This window comes from Chelonoidis abingdonii, chromosome 1 (assembly GCF_003597395.2).
Source record: "Chelonoidis abingdonii isolate Lonesome George chromosome 1, CheloAbing_2.0, whole genome shotgun sequence".
Classification (NCBI taxonomy): Eukaryota; Metazoa; Chordata; order Testudines; family Testudinidae; genus Chelonoidis; species Chelonoidis abingdonii.
The window spans coordinates 1,809,416-1,829,611 of NC_133769.1; the positions used below are offsets into that span (position 1 = coordinate 1,809,416).

The following is a 20,196-nucleotide window of genomic DNA, read 5'->3' on the forward strand; positions in this document are numbered from 1 at the left end:
TTCAGATACCACTTTAGTTGAAGAGGGGGGCCATGTCAGGCCCCATATATAAATATGGCCTTGCTTGCTAGATCATCAGTCTTCTGTTTCTGGCTAACCCTTCAAACATGAGGCTGATTTTGTTCTTCAGTGCCCTTGCTGGGGCTTCCTGGTGCCTAGAAACATTTGTTGGGTGAGTTACATTTTAATAGAAGATTTCTGATTCAAAGACCACGTTATTCTAAAACCTTTTTATCTTTGAGTACCTTAATTGAAAAGTTTTGGGCACATACTTTGCTTTTCATTAGCTAATTAGTTTTCACAAAATATCACCTTGGCTTTTTCTGTGCATCTCAGATCTTTTATTGAGAGGGATCATGAAGCTGTTTTGATATGCAGTGATCCAGAGGAAGGACTAAAATCATAATGCACTTAATTATACTGTACATCTAGTGTTGTAGAAGGAACAGCAGTTTGGTTCTCAGGGGTCTGAGGAAACAATTTCCTTAGCTTGATCACAAAAGAGTTGGGATCATGCTACAAAGTTTGGAGTGTGGATTGATTCAACTGTCCCCAACGTTCAGGTTTACCTGGAATTTTGCTTTAGCTTATAGAGCCAGGGATCAGCCTCAAAAGTACGGATCTGGAAGTGGATCTGAATCTCACCACAAAGTTTGAGAATGTTTGGACCCATGAGTTTGGTTTGGCTCATTATAGAAATTGGGTCCCATAAGGAGAACTAAAATCAAGCTCCAGATCCAAACTTGCCCAAAGCACAGGGGTTCTGAAATTCAGGGTTCTGATTGAAGCCCATCTCTTGTTTACAATCCCTTGAGGTTTGCTTTGAATTTTGAGGAAGCCCAAAAATGAAAAGTGAAACTTAGTTGAAACTGGTTTTGATTCAGAACCCTCATCTGGCCCCAAATTCACTAAAAAGTGGACCAAGAGTAGCTCTAAACGTTCATGAACCTTGCAAAATAGTCTGAGTTTAACCCCAATTCTGGGCAAGGGTTGTTCCTTCCAATCCCAAAGTTTTGCACAGCTCAGCTTCAACTGTGTTCCTCAAGCATGAAGATTGATAGCCTCTGTTCATTTTTATCTGAGGTAGTGTTCCTGCAGATTCTTTTCTTTCTCTCTCTTTTTTTTTTTTTTGGTATAAATGTCTAATCTCTTTCAGAACCTTACTAAGCAATTTGTATTATAATATCTTACTGCGGGAGATTACAACAGGTTTATTCACACATTGCATTAAAATATGTGCTTTAAGCTCGTTGCCTTTTAATCTCATTGAGTGTATAAGAACTTGACAAAAATACAATACAAAATCTGATGGATGTCTGCTAGAATGTGGGAAACAGACACCAGATCCCAGTGAACAAACATCCATAGACCACAAAAGCCTGTTTAATTAACACATAATTTGCAACTTTTTTGACAGTCTAAGTAGAATGGCCAAGGATTGCTGGATACTTCTCTCTCACATTAAGGGTGGTCCCACAGATTTAAAATGAGGTATATTAGCAAGGGAAACTTGCTCTGCAGCTGTTTTCCCTGCTGTATATGTTCTATATAAGCTTCTACTGTATGACTGGAAGCCAATGGACAATAGAAAAAAGTAATTACTAGCTAAGATAAGAGCACAACTCGGCTGGCAGATTTGCACTATCAGAGATGCAGACCTCCCAGATGTAACAGCAGAGCAACACGGGAACCTGTACTGGCCTCTATGATTATTATTATGATTTAATATTTATATTACAGTCGCTTCTAGTGGCTCCAGTCAGAGACCCATTGTTCTGGGTGTTATAAAACACATTCAAAGATACAATCCTTGCCCCAGAAAATCTTACAATTTAAGAAGACAGATTACATACAAAGAGGAGAAGGGAGAGAAAGAAAGATTAAATAAAACAAATGCAAAATGACTCTCTTTTGGTCCATCCCGGAACCTTGTCAGCACTGAGTTTTCATGAGATTATTGTTCTTTGGGACGCTTGTCTTTTGACACTGGAGACAAGAATGGAGAACTGCATTATATATCACATCAAACTGTAGAGTTGATTTAATAGATTCATAGATTCCAAGGTCAGAAGGGACCATTGTGATCATCTAGTCTCTCCTCCTGCATGACACCGGTCAATTAATTCATGCTTCAAGTCCCGTAGCTGTGATTGAAGTACAGCAAATATTTTAGAAAAAGGTCCAGTCTTAATTTAAAAATGCCCATTGATGGAGAATCTACCACAACCCTTAGTAAGTTGCTCCAATGGTTAAATACTCTCACTGTTAAACAATTACACCTTGCTTCTAGTCTGAATTTGTCTAGCTTCAATTTCCATTCATCCATTATTGTTATTCCTTTGTATACTAGACTGACGAGCCCTCTGTTATCATATGTCTCTTCTCCACGTCAGTACATATAAACTGTGATCAGTTCACCTCTTAATCTTTTATTTGGTAAGCTAAATATATTGAACTCCTGGAGTCTCTCACTGTAAGGTATGTTTTCCAATTCCTTAATCATTCTCATGACTCATCTCTGAAGCCTTTCCAATTTTTCAAACTCCTTGAATTGTGAACTCCAGAATTGGACATAGTATCCAGAAGCGGTCGCTTCAGTGCCAAATAATACAAAGGTAATATGAACCTCCCTATTCCCACTCAATAGTTCCCTGTTTATATAGTCAAGAATCACAGCTCTTTTAGCATCATGCTGGGAGCTCATGTTTAGCTGATCATGGCCCCCAAATCTCTTATAAAGTCATTGCTTCCCAGGATAGAATCCCACATCCTGTAAGTATGGGCTGCATTCTTTTTTCCTAGTCATATGACCTACAACTGGCTGTAATACAAATATATTGTTCAATTGCTCTCAGCTCACCAAGCATTCCAGATTGTTTGTTTCAGCGGCCTGTCCTCTTTCATACCTTACCACTACCCACATCTTTGTGTCATCTGCAAACTTTATCAGTAATGAATATTTTCTTCCAGGTCATTGATAAAACTATTCAATACCATAGGACCAAGAACTGATCCCTGCTGGACCCCACTAAAATATCAGTGTTGATTTCCTGTTTACAGTTACAATTTGAAACCTATTAGCTAGTCAGTTTTTAATCCATTTAATATGTGATTTTGTATCATGCTCATTTTTTAATCAAAATATCATGCAGTGCCAAGTCTAATGCCTTACAGAAATTTAAGTATATAAAACTCAACACATTATTACCATTATCAGCCACATGTGTAATCTCATCAAAAAATAACAGCAAAATTAATCTGACAAAATCTATTTTCCATAAACCCATTTGATAAGATTTATTTCATTTTTGGTAGCGACCAGGTTCTTCGGGTGAAGCCAAACAGTGAAGAAGAGATTAACAAACTACAGCTGTTAGAAACACTGGAGCATCTTCAGGTGCGTCATTACACTTCCTACAGGCATTTGTTAATCTTTCAGATTGTGAGGTCTCCAGGGCAGTGATTGTGCCTCCTTTTTTTTATTTGGAAATTGCTTGTCACAATGTGGGAACTACCATAAATAAATAATAACAATAATAGGATAGAATAATAAAAATGTAGGGCTGGAGGGGACTCTGACAAGTGTTTGTCTAACTTATTCTTTAAAAGTTCCAATGATCGGGATTCTGCAACTGTCCTTGGTCCAGTGTTAACTACTCGTGTAATTAGAAGGTTTTTCCTAATATCTAACCTAAATCTCCCTTCCTGCAGATTAATCTGATTACTTCCTGTCCTACTTTCAGTGGACATGGAGAACAATTAATAATCGTCCTCTTTGCAACAGGTCTTCACATATTTAAAGACTGCAATCAGATCCCCCCCTCACTCGGTCTTCTTTTCTCAAGACTAAATAAAAGCCCAGGTTTTTTTTTTACTTTCCTCATAGGTGAGGTTTTATCTTTTTTTGTCACTCCCCTCTGGACTCTCTCCAATTTGTCCACATCTTTCTTAAAGAGTGGGGCCCAAAACTGAACACAGCACTCTAGCTGAGACCTCACAGTGCTGAGCAGAGTGGAACAATTACCTCCCATTGTTACATATGATATTTCTGTTAATTTACCCCAGCATGATATTTAGTCTTTTTCACAAGCGTGTCACATTGTTGGTTCATGCTCAATATAAAAGGCATGATCTAGTAGTCTTAGCCCCATCCTGGAAACAGGAACTCCTGAGTTCTAATCCTATGTCTGATTGCACCTGACCTTAAGCAAGTCACTTTAAACCTCTGTGTTTCAGTTTCCTCCTTTTAAAACAGGGATGATAATAGTTATTACTGGTCTTCTACTGGCATTATGATAATTAATTAATGTATGTGTTGTCTTATGAGGAAGATAAGCGTGATATAAAACACTAGGCATTATAGATTTTATCACCATTGATGAGAACGTCTCTTAAAATTAATCTATTTTATTTATTTGTATTATATACATGCAAGATAAAATATGCAACACTATAAAAGAAGCAAAAGCAATGTACATAGTATCATATAATCATCTATATATGGAGCATTTCTTGAAACTATAGCTGGTAAGGGGAGAATACAAGACAGTCATAACAGATTTGGAACTAAATCTCCTGTCACTTATGCTGCGTAAGTGCTGTTGCAGTCAATGAAAATGGCAGCTTTTGTCTTTCCAAGGGCCTCTGTTACCATATTTGTGAAGTGAGGACAGTAATACTTGTATGTTGCAAGGGTGTTGTGAAGCCCAGTGATGATTGTTTATATAGTAATTTGAGAGTCTCAGATAATAGAATATGCTAAAGTATGAAGTGATGCAAAACCAAAGGCGTTATCCCAATTTGGGGGAGTTAGAGATTTTCGGGGCTTCTTGAGAGATGTTCCCCGAAGTCCATTTTTCTGAAATGATTCCCTAATCTGTATTGTTTATCTTCTTTTCAGCTTGATTTCTGGCTACACCCCTCAAATCCAGCACTTCCTGTGGATATTCGAGTCCCCTTTCCCAGTCTCCAGCCAGTCAAAGTCTTCCTGGAGTCCCACCACATCGAGTACTCTATCCTGCTTGAAGACCTGCAGGTAGAGAAAAGTACTTCACTGATGCGTGATTTACCTCCCTAAGCCCTGAATTTATGCGCATTGATGTTATTTATGGTAGAAGTAGTACACAGCACTAAAGATTCCTACCTCTCATAAACCTACCTGTACCAATGCAGGTTTCCCTAAATCTTGTGAAAGCCAACTACAGATCTCACAACAGGTACCGGATCAGTGATGCAGGGTCTGTTTTAAGTTCTTCCTTCCACATGGATAGGCTTCCTTTTACTATTCTTTGTAGACCCTGTATTTAGCTATTAAAAATCTGACTACATTTTCCAAGAACGGCGTTGGCTCCCCTCAAGTTACTAGAACCCCACATCACAGTGTGAGAAAAACATATCTCTTGGGCATTGAACTGCGGGACTCTTGACAAGCAGTATTTCCAACAGACCAGCTAAATCACTGTTAACTCTTTGCAGTAGCAACCTTGTTCCTTTTTCAGGAATTCTGACACTATTCTCATTCAGCTTAACGAAACTTAATGTTGACCATTTAAATGCCAACAGTGTTACCTATTTCACTGCCGATGAGTTTAGTGGAAACATCCAGCTGTTCTGCAGTTGTGTCTGGAGTCTGACACCAGGGGCAGATGTTGTACTCAAAGTGCTATACGGGATCTTTTCAGGGGGATTAAGGCAAAACGCCACATTTATTAGTCATACAGGTATTAATTAATACTCTATCATATGCATATGATATATTACAGTCATGCATTCACACACACACACACACACACAAACACACTCCGTCTTGCTGTTGTTACCAACTAGTTGCTCCCCTTAACTGCACTGGCCAGGTGAGTTAGATGGGGGAGGGGTGGAGCCGGGCTTCTGCCGATCCGGATCGATGCTCCGATGGTGACAAGACGAGACCCAGGGTCCTTCTGCAAGACACCTTGTATTTATAGCAGCTTCCCTCTTATGCAAATCCAGACCAGATTCAAAATCTGGGTCTGTGTCCGTTGGTCTTTGTGCTGCTTTTTTTCTGGGTGTTGTCCCAATGCTGCTCAAAGAGGGCGTTTTCTAAAGAAGGTGCTTGCTTCTAATCCCTGAGGTCGTCAATATGTCTGCTTTTCTTTATTGGGCCCACTTGACAAGTTGTATTGTCCTTTGCTCTGGCTTCCATTCCCTCTTCAACTGTTGTAGCTGTCTGGAGATGGGTGTCTTCCAAGCCTCACTCATTCACACCTCATTCAGTCAATGGGGCAATTGATTACAGAGTGGGGGGAAGATCTTATTCTACTTCTAGCAAAAAGGCACATGTTTCTTTCACTTTAACTATACTATCTTTAGGGGCTATAACATTTGATACAAAGTTTTCTACCAATTTTCTAATACAAAGTTGTATGAGAGAGGCACAATGCCAGGTCATATGAAATACAAAATCAAACAGTGAACAGAAGTTACAATGCAGGCAAGTGTAGTGAATGGTGAACAGAACTTACATTAATAAAGTGAACAATTAAAAACAATTTCATTTATCAGTTCTACAAGAGCTTGTGTGGGGTGCGCCACTTCATTTCCCAATTCTGACACTTGATTAAAATCCTACCGAAGAAGTTGGCCTTCCTCACAGATTTGAATTGCTTGGTTTAGGTCATAGTAGAGGAAGAAAAACAAGAGATGGTCAACAATCAACGAAGGGAACGTGGCACCAGTAATTTCAACTATGGAGCTTACCACCCCTTAGAATCTGTAAGTATTTCAAATTCAGCTCTTTGGGAGAGAGATTATTTAATTCTGTCCTGCTTTTGCATGTTACCTCCACTCAAACATTCTTTATAAGTACCGTATGTTGCATTCCTTCTTGGCTTCCTTTCTGCATTCTCCACAGCGGTTTTAATATCTCATACCATTACAAGTAGGTCAGTTGTGTTTTATAATGAGTTTATTTAGGACTCATCGCACTGAGGGATTACTCTCAGTTGCTAAAAGGTAGGACTATTACAAGCGGGTGCTCAACAAACCTCTCCACACAGTTCTGCCAATACTTCTCATTTTGTTACCCTTGTTATTCCAGTTTGGGGCCCGCACATAGCTCGATAAATGTGCTTTAATCCAGGCCTGCAGCATCTCCATTCCAGCACTGGGCTCCCACATTGTTAGGTTAGGTCTGGTTGTATGCATGGTCTGTTTTGCTGCTATAGGAACCCGGGTACCAGACTAGATGGAGCAATGTCTTGAAGGTCCTATTTTGCTGCATTATGTGGCCTCCTGTGTCTTGATGTACAGCTATTGAATGTCACACTTATTTTAGATAATAAAAATGCTAAGTGTATGGTCTCATCAAATTAAAATATGTCTGATTTGGATCTCACGCTGTTTTTTTTGTTTTTTTTTTTACCAGTGTAACTCTATTGACTTCTGTGGAGTAACTGCAGATTTACCTTGGCATGAATGAGAACAGAGATAGACTCTAAGTGCACCAGCAAAGTGATTTTATACAACTTTCTTCCATGTGACATTGGTTGTGACCAACATTGTGCGAGTTCAGTGTCAGAGATGCCAGACCATCTTCCATGTTGCTCTAATGATCAGTCTGTTATCCCAATACCAAGGAGTGAGGACTCAGGTCCCTGCTTTGGGAGAATGGCATCAAATAATACCCTACAGGGAACCCCCTTTTCTGACCTACACACAGAGCAACGTTGGGGGGCTTTAGAGAAAACCAATTCTAGCCCTTCTCAGCTAAGAAAGGTCTGCTGTGATGCAGAACTTTTGAGGGCAAAAATTTGGAAGTAAAGGGGTGAAGAAGGAGGGGATCCCCTTCTCAGAAATATGTGGTCCAAATTGTTTTTGTGTAGGGTCTTTTTTATAAACTGCACCCCAAAACGCTCTGCAGAATTAGATAATTCCACCTCAGAGATAGATAATAGCTGAAGGAGAGAAAAATGAAGCTGTACAGGCAAGAGAGAAGAGAGGTGTTTTGTGATGATGGAAAGTAAATGGAAAGTAAGGTGGAGAAATGCAGGCAGACTGCAGGCAGCGAGCACTACAGAGGAGAAATCTCTCGCATCAACACAAGGATTAGCATAACGATATTTGATAGCATATAAATTCTGTCATTATTTTAAATTTTAGATTTATGCAGCATTGGATGATCTTGCAGCTGAGTACCCCAGCCTTGTGAGCAAACAGGAGATTGGAGAGTCTTATGAAAAGCGGCCCATGTACATTCTCAAGGTATTGTTCCTGTGCATTTAACAACTTTACATTTCTCTAGCACCTGTGTGTCCAAAACATCCCAGAGCATCTAAAGAGAGAAATCACTCCACCCACTAACTAAGCTGCCGCCACCACCGGTCGTTAATGGGACAGCTGTTCAGCAGAACCGAGCAACCCCTTTTAAAAATAACTTTGCCAAGGTGATACTGCAGAAAGCACCTTTATGGAATTATCCACATTTGAATTTGGCCAGGACCCTGGGCCAACACCCTGACTCTTGCAAAAAAAGTATTATGGGATCTTTAATCACTGCAAATAATCAGAACCTTGTGTTTATGCCTCAGGGACTTCAGTACCTTTGAAAAACTGGGGCCTTGGTTTGCAAAAATAGAAAAAAACCCTGACGCATTCCAAATATTGGCTTTGTTCAATTTACGTTGGTCCAAATGGGAAAGCCTCTGTCATGGGTGAGATTGAGTCGCTTACTTAGCTCTTAGGTGGCACCGTGCCAAAGATGCTCATTTAGAATGATGATACATATCCTCAATTTTTGGAGGATCCTGGCTGACTTAACAACAGATATGAATAATGAGCACATTTGTGGGCTGGTGAAGATATGATGTGTGTACACAGCGGCTTCCTCATCAGAAACAGAGGAGGACAGGGAGCAGATGCTGTAGCAAAAACTGCAAATGACAATGTTAGGTCAATGAACTGGTAAATCTGGCAGGATTACCAGCAGCATTAAGGCAAATATCCCATCACGGGGCCTGATTCTCCACTCCATTACACCAGTTTTATGCCATTCAGACCCATTGCTTTCCCATTATTTCCAATATTTCAGATGGAAAAAAGAGTGGGATTGGAAGTGAGAGAACTTGCGCTAGTGAGTGTTTTTAAAGTTTCTGTTTCATTTTGCAGTTCAGCACTGGAGGAACCAGCCGTTCTGCCATTTGGCTCGATGCTGGTATCCACTCCCGAGAATGGATCACCCAGGCAACTGCATTGTGGACAGCTCAAAAGGTTAGTGGATTGACTTTCTTTTCTCCTGGGATGGCTCCTGACTATTATTGATTGATAAAACATTTAAAGGAATACATTGCCTATATACAGCACCTTTCATGAAAGATACCAGAATGGTCTACTGTATGTACTTTGCCAACCAAGGTTTATAGGGATTGCTTCACCCATCCATGAAATACACCCACTTCTGGGTGGAAAGTGGCAGCTGTTTAACACTGCACTGAAATTTAAAACAGGTAGTGAAAAATGCTGCAAACAATTAAATTGTAAGGGAAATTTTAGGTCAGAAAAATGCAATTTGGTCAGGACATCAAATTTAATAGCCCAACTCTTGCGAAAAGTCACATGGGATCTTTCACAGCAAATGTCAGTAATTCAGTTTTGTGTCTCATCTGCACTTCCAGCAACCCACTGACTCCTATCACTACATTGAGACATTAATTCATTATTGCCTCTGAGAAAAAAAACAACACCTACTGTGAGAAAACAGCTTATTCATAAATCTGCAGTATATTTTACACAGATCAAGGGCTTGATTCTCCATTCTGACTTCTCAGTGTGTTACAGTGATTTTGCACTCATTTTGTGCAGGAATAAACGATTACATGTCATGTAAGGCAGGAGAGAATCAGGCCCTAGATGTTTTTTTATACATAAATTTTTATTTTCTTTCTACTTTGAGCATGTACTGTAACCCAGCCAGAATTAGGTACAATATTAGCATGGCAAGTATTCTATAATGATCTAACATAACCCAGAATCAATTATATTGATTTTTATGCAGTTAATAATGCGTTACTTGTCTGTAGCACTTTTTATCTAAAGATCTCAGATGGCTTTACTGCAATTTATTCAGTCTAATACCTCCTTTTTGTGGTAGGTCAGTCTTACTAGCCTCATAACTAACGGGAAATTGAGGCACAGAGAGGTTAAATGACTTGCCCGAGGTCTCACAGTGAATCACTGACAGAACTGAGAATAGTATCCAGGAGTCATGACTCCCAATGCTGTGCTATCACCACTACCCTACACCTGTACAATTACATATTGTTTAGAGACAGTCACACCAATACAATAGATGACATACCAACAAGACAGGACCTTGTAAAGTGTGTCTTATTTGTCATCAAGTTTCAGGGCTCACATTCCACTGAAATGAATAAGGGTGGTTCACACCCTTCAGAGCTATTGTTTCAGTCTATAGTCTCGGAAAGAAAGAGTCGCACTGGGAAAGTTATGTTTGCCAACAAAAGGGCCAAAAAATTAAATTATTTTAAAATGAGAGCATACATTTTGCGGAAAATGACTAAGTCACCAGAGAAATGCAGCTGTATTGTACACCCCAACCCTGCTTAACCCAACCCCATTACATAACTATTACAGTATGAGCATTTGGGGAAGAAGCGACTCTGATAAGCAAGTTGGAATGCATTTTATCTCTGCTTAGATTGCATCTGAGTATGGAAACAATCCATCCGTCACCTCCCTGTTAAACAGAATGGACATTTTCCTGCTGGTTGTCACAAACCCTGATGGATATGCATTCACTCATACCAACGTGAGTAACCACGGTGTGATTACATCCCCAAACAGAATTAGGCACTTCTGGAAGCTGGCAGTGATCTGCCATGCCATCAAAGAATGGAAAGTTTTGTTTTAGAAAAACACATTCAGCTGACACATATTTAGCCTTGTAAAGGTAAATCACATTAGGGTAGGGTCACCACAGAGACCTACTTAGCCATCTAATCCATCATTGTTCCCTCCTGGATATTCACCAGTGCTTCCCTTGGTCCATCCCCCTTGCCAGTCTAGCAGAAGTCACATTAGGCTTCTCTCTTGCTGTCATGGTATGAATCCCCACTTTGAACCTTAGCGTCCAAAGATGGGGTACCAGCATGAATTCCTCTAAGGTCAATTACCAGCTTAGTACTTGTAGCGCTGCCACCAACCAGGACTTTCAGTGCCTGGTACATTCTGGTCCCCCCAAAACCTTCCCAGGGGACCCCCAAAACCCAGCCCCCCTGGATCTTAACACAAGGAAAGTAAACCCTTTCCCCCCACCGTTGCCTCTCCCAGGCTTTCCCTCCCTGGGGTTACCCTGGAAGATCGCTGTGATTCAAACTTCTTGAATCTTAAAACAGAGAGGAATGTTACCTTCCCCCCTCCTCTTTCCCCTTCACCAAGAGGCCATACAGATTCAAGCTCCGTGAATCTAAAACAAAGAGGAAATTCACCTTTCCCCCCTCCCCCTCCTCTCTCCCAGACAGAGAGACAGAGATAAACACAGAGAGCAGATTTTTCCTCCCCACTTCTCTCCTTTCTCCCACCAATTCCCTGGTGAGTGTAGACTCCCTCCCCTGGGGTCTTACACAAGATAACCAAAAAATCAATTAGTTCTTAAAAAAAGAAAAGCTTTTAATAAAAGAAAGAAAACATAAAAAGTTGTCTCTTGTAATCAAGATGGTAAATTGTTACAGCGGTCTTTCAGCGTATAGACCACTGTAGGGAGAATCCTCCCCCAGCTACATACAAATGGCACAGAGATACAATTTCTTCCAGCAACATACACATTTGCAAAATAAAGAAAACAATCAAAAAGACTAACCACCTTTCTACTTGTACTTACTACTAGTAGAATAGTTAAATTAGAGGCCTGTAGGTACTCCGGTCACTTCAGATCCCAGAGAGAACAACAGACAAGAACAAAGCACACAAAACAAAGACTTCCCTCCACCGAGATTTTTAAAGTATCTTGTCTCCTGATTGGTCCTCTGGTCAGGTGTTCCAGGTTCACTGTTTGTTAACCCCTTACAGGTAAAAGAGACATTAACCCTTAACTATTGGTTTATGACACTTGCACTTATGGATTCATAGATTCCAAGGTCAGAACGGCCAATTGTCATAATCTAGTCTGAGCTTCACTTATAGGTGAATAGTAACGATTTCTGACTGGAAGCTTTAATGAAATCACCAAGCTTTGCTCCTTTTGAACCCATTATGTTTCTTTATTTCAGAATCGTATGTGGCGGAAGACACGTTCTAAGAATTCTGGGAGCCTGTGCGTTGGAGTTGATCCAAATAGGAACTGGGATGCAGGCTTTGGAGGTAAAAGAAGAGTTTTCATCTACAGTTGTCACTACCGAAGCTGTTTCCCTTCCATGTTCCCAGGGCCAGCGCAACCCATTAGGTGACCTAGGTGGTTGCCTAGGGCGCTAACATTTGGGGGATGGTGACCGTGGTGGCTGGATGTTCGGCCGCCCCCAGTGGCAGCGGTATTTTGGGGGCAGGACCTTCTGCCACCTCTGCCGTGGGCACCATTTCGGGGGCGGGACCTTCCGCCGCCTAGGTCGCCAAAAAGGCTGGCAGAGCTCCTGCATGTACCTAGTCATAAGGGAACAATCTAGGACTTTTTAAAAGTGATATGCAAAATATAGGCATTTGTACCATTATAGGGCTGAATGCCCAGAGTATGTCAGGCTAAACAGGGCATCTAACACGTTTACTAGTTCAAAGGATTTTTTGCTTAGGTTTCAATATGGTCTAGCTCTGCTTGGATCAATGTCTCCTTCATCAATGTGACATCCCTCCCAGCATGCACTGCTGAGGATGTCACATCAATCACTGACTCCCTCTACTATTGGCTTCTAGACAGTCAGGTAAAGGCCTGGAAGGATTCTATTTGTTTTTGTTTGTTTTTTAAATAAACTAAGATGGATAAGATCAACTTGCTGGTGGATTCTCTGCGGCTTGAGGTCTTCAAACCACAATTTGAAGACTTCAGTAACTCAGACATAGGTTAGGGGTTTGTTATAGAAGTGGATGGGTAGGATTCTGTGGCCTACTTTGTGCAGGAGGTCAGACTAGATGATCCTATTGGTCCCTTCTGACCCTAAAGCCTATGAGTCTATAACTATTTTCAATTTCCCATGTTATTATTAACTGACATTTCTGCATCAGCTTGGAAGAAAAAAGTCTATCAGCTCACATGTTATATACTCAAAAGTTAATGGATCAGATTCTGATCTCTATTATACTAGTGTAAATGCAGGGTAACTCTACTGAAGCCAGCGGAAGTACTCCAGGTTTACAATGGGGTTACCGAGATCAGAATCTGGCCCAATGGATGTAGAAGCCAACATCACAAGAGATTCAGAAATAAAATAGTAAAAGCTGACAGTGATCATATTTCATAAGAGTAATTTCTTGATTGATTGTCAGGGAGCAAAAGAAGGCATGAGTTATCTATCAATCTGTCTTTTTCTAATTTTCACTCTCTTGAAATACTTTTCTGTCATCTATCAGTATGTCGGGCCTTGTCCCTGAGAAAAGAGTTTTCACTGAACAGTATTAGGCATCTTCATCTTTGTGTCAATCTGCATTGAATTCCCTTGAGTTATAGTTTTACAGATTTACCTTTGATCCTCACTTGCACCAACAGGCCCTGGAGCCAGTACCAACCCTTGCTCTGAGTCTTACCATGGACCCAGCGCCAACTCAGAAGTGGAAGTAAAAAATGTCGTAAACTTTATCAAGAGCCATGGGAAGATCAAGGCCTTCCTCACCCTTCACAGCTACTCTCAGCTTCTGTTGTTCCCCTTTGGGTATAAGTGCACCAACCCTGCTGACTACAATGAGCTGGTGAGATACAGCAGCTTCTTGACCCTAAGCCTTTCTCTGTCCTGATTGAGTTGCCTAGGGTGACCAGACAGCAAATGTGAAAAATCGGGATGGGGGAGGGAGGTAAAGGGAGCCTATAAGAGGCCTGGTCTACACTATGCGTTTAAACAGATTTTAGCAGTGTTAAACCGATTTAACGCTGTACCTGTCCACACAACGAGGCCCTTTATATTGATATAAAGGGCTCTTTAAATCGATTTCTGTACTCCTCCCCAACGAGAGGAGTAGCTCTAAAATCGGTATTACCATATCGGATTAGGGTTAGTGTGGCTGCAAATCGACGGTATTGGCCTCTGGGCGGTATCCCAAAGTGCACCATTGTGACCGCTCTGGACAGCAATCCGAACTTGGATGCACTGGCCAGGTAAACAGGAAAAGCCCCGCAAACTTTTGAATTGCATTTCCTGTTTGTCCAGCGTGGAGCTCTGATCAGCACGGGAGGCCATGCAGTCCCAAATCCAAAAAGAGCTCCAACGTGGACCATTCGGGAGATACTGGAACTGATCACTGTATGGGGAGACAAATCTGTTCTATCAGAGCTCCGTTACAGAAGACGAAATGCCAAAGCATTTGAAAAAAAATCTCCAGGCCATGATACAGAGTCCACAGCACAGTGCTGTGACAACGTAAAGGACAAACCAAAGAATCAAATGACGCTCATGAGGCAGGGAGGAGGTACGAGGCGACTCCAGCATCCCACACCCACAAGCAGTCCCAAAGTATGCATCTGCGGAGCCCAAGCCTGAGGTCAACACATTGTCTGGGTGGCGCCAGGTGAAGCTATACAAGACCCACTCCCCCCGCAGGTGAAAGAAAGTGAAAGAAATCATTTCTTGACTTTTCACGTGTCACTTCATGTGTACTAGAAGCTGCTGGTAGATGCGACGGCGGGGCAGGACAGACATATCCACACCCCTCCCCGCCCCGGTGGCCAACGTAAAGTAATGACTGCTATCCGTGTCAAGATAGCCCGAGTGCCCTGCGGCCTCACTGGTGAGCGCCGGGGTGCCGGGTAAAATAGAAAGATCCCGTCATCCCCAAGGAATGGTAAGATGTGGTAACCATGCCACAAGCAACTGGGCTGAGCTCCATCAGCCACCTTTCATGTGTAAATAAAATCTGCCTGCCTGACTATCAAGCACTGAGGCTGCTCCTACCATTCTCAGAACGAAGTCAGTGTCTTATCCTCATCTTATACTTCACACACAATGGGGGGGACATTGCCGACGAAGCCCAGGAAGGTTGGGGAGCGAGGAAGCAATGGGGGGTTCTGCGCAGGGACAACCCCTAGAATGCCATGCACTCATCATTTTGCGGCATCTGACACAGAAGCGGACTGGGCTCTCTGTCTGATACACTGTCTCTCTAGTATATGCCGCACATTCTAAGGCAGGAACTACTCTCATTGAGATACCAAAAGGAGAATGCGACCCGAGGTCATCCTCATTTTGTCTTTGCACCCGGCCGACCTCAGCCAGGCAACCCAGACACGCAGACGAACATGAAGAACAATAACCAGCATACTCCATTGCCAATCTTACAAGGCACAGCAGACAGACAAACGACTGATAACGTCTCTGCTTGCAAAAGGCAAATGAAATGCTGCTGTATAGCGCTGGAGTATACACCTCTGTCACGGCACCATACATCCATACTGACAGTAAAAAAGAAGCGAACGGTGCTCCATGGTTGCCGTGCTATGGCGTCTGCCAGGGCAATCCAGGGAAAAAAAGGCAAAAAATGATTGTCTGCCGTTGCTTTCCCGGAGGAAGGAATGAATGACGACATTTACCCAGAACCACCCGCGACAATGATGTTTGCCCCATCAGGCACTGGGATCTCAATACAGAATTCCAAGGGGCGGGGAAGACTGCGGGAACTATGGGATAGCTATGGAATAGCCACCCACAGTGCAACGCTCCAGAAATTGACGCTAGCCTCGGTACATGGACGCACACCGCCGAATTAATGTGCTTAGTGTGGCCCCGTGCACTCGACTTTATACAATCTGTTTTACAAAACCGCTTTATGTAAAATCAGAATAATCCCGTAGTGTAGACGTACCCTAAGAAAAAGACCCAAAAATCAGGACTGTCCCTATAAAATCGAGACATCTGATCATCCTAGAGGCGCCTTTCACATTTTGAATGTTAGCCAAGTATTAAATGACATTTTAAAGACAATAATCATGGGCTAAATTCTCCCCTCACATGGACCAGAGCAACTCCATTAAATTCAATGTGGCTTCTCAAGTGTGATTGAATGAGACTCTGACCCCCATACACTATCTTTAAAATCTGATCCTTCCCTCCTTCATTGTTTTGCTTATGGTTGTGACTTTAACATAACTCTAACATACACTTTCTTCAAGTGGTCTTTCTTGCTTACACCACTCATCCATCCAGTGACGGCTCCAGGCACCAGCACGCCAACCGCGTGCCTGGGGCGGCAAGCCGTGGGGGGAGCTCTGACAGTCGCCGCGAGGGCGGCACACAGCTTGCCTTCGGTGGCAGGCCTGCGGAGGTTTGCTGGTCCCGTGACTTTGATGGACCTCCCGCAGGCGGGCTGCCGAATCCTCAGGACCAGGGACCTCCCACAGGCAAGCCGCCGAATGCAGCCTGCCTGCCTTGCTTGGGGAGGCAAAATGCCTAGAGCCGCCCCTGCATCCATCTCAACATTCGTATAATAGTGGAACCGATCATTGGCTCATGTTTCTTCTTTGTTGCCCAACACTCAGTGTCATAAGTTAAAACTGGACGGACCACTGTTTTATAGACTTTGCCTCTTAATCTTACTGGTATCTTCCTGTCACGTACTGCACCACTTATCTCTCTCCATTTGATCCTAGCTCTAATCTGATCCTCCATTTCCCCATTTTCCTGGATTCTGGAACCCAGATACTTGAAACTTTGCATTTTTGGTATTGTCTGACCATCTAGTTTCAAGGATAATTCTTCAGTGTTCACTTGATTGAAATTACATGGCATATACTCTGGTTTTCCTCTGCTTGTTTTGAGCCCATGTCTTGCTGTGAGGGAGCGCAGGCTCAGATGGTTTGGTCCTGACAGCAATCTGGGTAGGAGAGTCCCAACAGATCAAGACTGAAGGAAAAAGACAGGGAGGCCAACACAAGAAGTGATGGGATGTTATAAAGGAAGATTTGTTAGCAGGTGGTGTGACAAAGGATAGGACATTGAACAGTATCAGAGTCTGGATCTGTAAAAGCAGCAAAGAGTCCTGTGGCACCTTATAGACTAACAGACGTATTGGAGCATGAGCTTTTCGTTAGACATTGAACAGATCATTTTGGAGGGAGAGGACTCATAGAGTGGACTCTATTTGATGGGATTAATGCAAGGAAAAAGAAGACAATATCTTTAAAACTGAAATCACTACTTGTGGTGGTGTCTTACCACCCTGTTCCCAACACAAGACTCTCACACACATTGGGTCTAGTCCCAACTTTCTGGTTCTCTTTAAGTATGAGGAACATCCACAGTTACATTAGATAGGATAAAATAATAATATAAATATTTTTAAGAACTGCACACCGCGTATGCGTCAAACCATACTCCAACCACTAACTCATGGGAATTTGGAAGAAACTTTCCCAGTGGGGAGATTATACTATGATTATCCACAGGGCTTTCTTGCACTTTCCTCTAAAGCACATAGTACGGGCCACTGCCAGCCAGGATACCTCCCAAAATATTGTAAACATAGTGGATGCTGCAGCTAGTGTCCAGCTATACAGCAATTCAGACATTAATAGATTCAGTACAACTAATTTTTGGTGGGTGAGGGTCGGCTCTAAACCAATTTGGATATTTTCTTAAATGAGGCTTGGGGTAGAAACTCTCTTGTTTTAGTTTGAAGGTTTAATCTTCCTAATCTGACTTCTTCCTGACTCTTCCATGATCCCTCTAGGATACCGTGGGGAAAGCAGCTGCCAGTGCTCTGGCTTCACTGTATGGCACGACCTATAAAGTTGGGACCATTTGCTCAACTATCTGTAAGTATTGAGCAGTTCTGCCTTTGATGGGCTGTAGTGGGGGAAGGGTCCATCCTCCCTCCTCAAGGTGGGGACTTCATCCCACTAGAAGGTCCATCCTTGTACTGGTGGGTCAATGGGATCCCTCACTAATTGCCAACTGATCCCCCACAGGCTGAGCTAATGTCTGACCCACACCAGTGTTACCTTTATAGGGCCCACTCCCAGGAATTCAGTGCCGTCTGAGTAGTGCACACCCAGCCCTAGTAAGCCCCTTTACTTCGTCATATAGGACCCAATCCTGAAAGGTGCCAAGCATACTCATATCCAGGGGACTCCATCTACTAGCCAGTGTTGGTGCATCTGGACACAAGCCAGCTCACCCAGTGTGGTTTCTCTCTCTTTTTCAGACCAAGCCAGTGGAGGCAGCATTGACTGGTCCTATGATTATGGCATCAAATACTCCTTTGCCTTTGAGTTGCGAGACACAGGTCGCTATGGCTTCCTTCTGCCAGCCAGTCAAATCATCCCTACTGCAGAAGAGACCTGGCTAGGTCTGCTGAAGATCATGGAGCATGTGCGAGACAATCAATCATAGAAGTAGGGAGGCAAATCAACAGTATAAAAAGAATGAAGCCAACAGTCATTTAGAAAACAAACCCCAAATCTGATTCCTTTGTACTAATGTAGTGGTATATTCAGTCCAACTACTGTGAGATGCATCTGTCTGTAAAGATTCCTTGCTGCACATCTCTTGTCCCCGCCTTTGCTTTTCCATCTTTGGAATTCTTACACAGTGTCAAAATGTTAGGACCAGGCCAATATTCTGTAACAGACCCTTTTGTGGTTCTTCAGAAAGAAACACAGGTAGCAGCCTGTGATTAAATCAAGAGTAAACTTGTAGACTTCAAGGTCAGAAGGGACCATCAGGTTCATCTCGTCTGACCTCTGCACATTGCAGAACCTCGCCCACCCACTCCTGTAACAGACCCCTAACCTCTGGCTGAGTTACTGATGTCCTCAAATCATGGTTTAAAGGTTTCAAGTTACAGAGAATCCACCGTTTACACTAGTTTAACTCTGCAAGTGACCCAAGCCCCATGCTGCAGAGAAAGGTGATACTTCCCCCAGGGTTCCATCAGAATAGGGTGAAAAATGTGACTGCCATAATTATTAGTAATTGTGACCAGTCAGGCAAAAATACAGGCCATTTACCAGCTAGGTGAAGAGGCCAGTGCGGGGACCTGCACTGGGGTGGAGACAGGAGTGTGGTGGGACAGTTACAATGTTGCAGGAGGAGGCTGCTTGTGGGTTCAGTGAAGATGGGAATTATTTGCGTTGGAGAGGAGGAAACATATGTCCTATGGGCTATGCGTGTTGCACAGCATCCTGGTCTGGGTTCCAGCAAATCTGTCTCTGTGTGAAACAACTTCAGTCCAAGCCTCTATCAGTTACTCCCAGTATCTGAATTTTTAGCTTATGTCTCCCAATTGCTAAATCCCCGGTATCGGTATTAAACTGCCTTCCTATCCATGTTGACAATCTGGTTTGTACTTTTCACCTGACCTTTCTTAGGTTTCCTCAAAGTTTCTTCTTTTGCAATGAAAATAAAACTAATTTCCTTCACCTGTGTTCAGAACTGCGATTCTGCAGACCTGGCACCATCTCTCCTGCTGGTGTCCCGTCTATGAGACGGCTAGTATCCCAGAGAGATCTAACAAGGGCCTTATATTTGAACTGAATGACAGCAGGGATTAGCACTTATTCTTTGCAACAAGCTAATCAATCCTCACAACACCCTTGTTACACTTGGGAAACTGAGGATCGGAAAGGTTAAGGGCCACATTTTCAAAAGTATCTTCTACCTTTGGGGTCCCAGTTATAAACACTGCCTGATTTTCAATGCTGCTGCGCACTTACAATTGACGTCAGCTTATTCAGGGGCCTACATTTAGATTTGGGGACCTAACTTTAGGCACCAGGTTTGAAGATGTGGTCTGGGTAATATCACTTATCCATCTCTGAAATGCAGCTGCATCTGAGGTGGAGCGTGACAGACATTCTTACAGTCTGGCAGTGCATAGGCGCCATTCAAAGGCACAAGGGTCTGGGGAAGAATTCTCTGGGAACAGGAGTACGTGTACAGGGCACAGTGTACGACTGACCTGCGCTGTCCAATGCTGTTCCCCCTCATAAGCCCCAAGGCGAGGGCAGGTTAGAGGAACAAGGAGATGGTGTCAGGGATGAGAGTGGGAGTAGCCGTATCACTGAGTGCTACTGGG

The 20,196-nt window shown here is 42.7% G+C and overlaps 1 protein-coding gene across 1 annotated transcript; it reads left to right on the forward strand.

Annotated features, from left to right (window-relative positions):
- The first annotated feature begins 107 nt into the window (after nucleotides 1-107).
- LOC116825161 (carboxypeptidase A2-like) lies at nucleotides 108-18,512 on the forward strand. The gene is made up of 11 exons (XM_032780920.2): nucleotides 108-172; nucleotides 3,316-3,397; nucleotides 4,901-5,035; nucleotides 6,652-6,750; nucleotides 8,137-8,238; nucleotides 9,142-9,243; nucleotides 10,691-10,801; nucleotides 12,261-12,351; nucleotides 13,685-13,884; nucleotides 17,851-17,935; nucleotides 18,325-18,512. The coding sequence occupies exons 1-11, from the start codon at nucleotides 108-110 to the stop codon at nucleotides 18,510-18,512; spliced, it is 1,260 nt and encodes a 419-aa protein (XP_032636811.1).
- The last annotated feature ends 1,684 nt before the right edge of the window (nucleotides 18,513-20,196 follow it).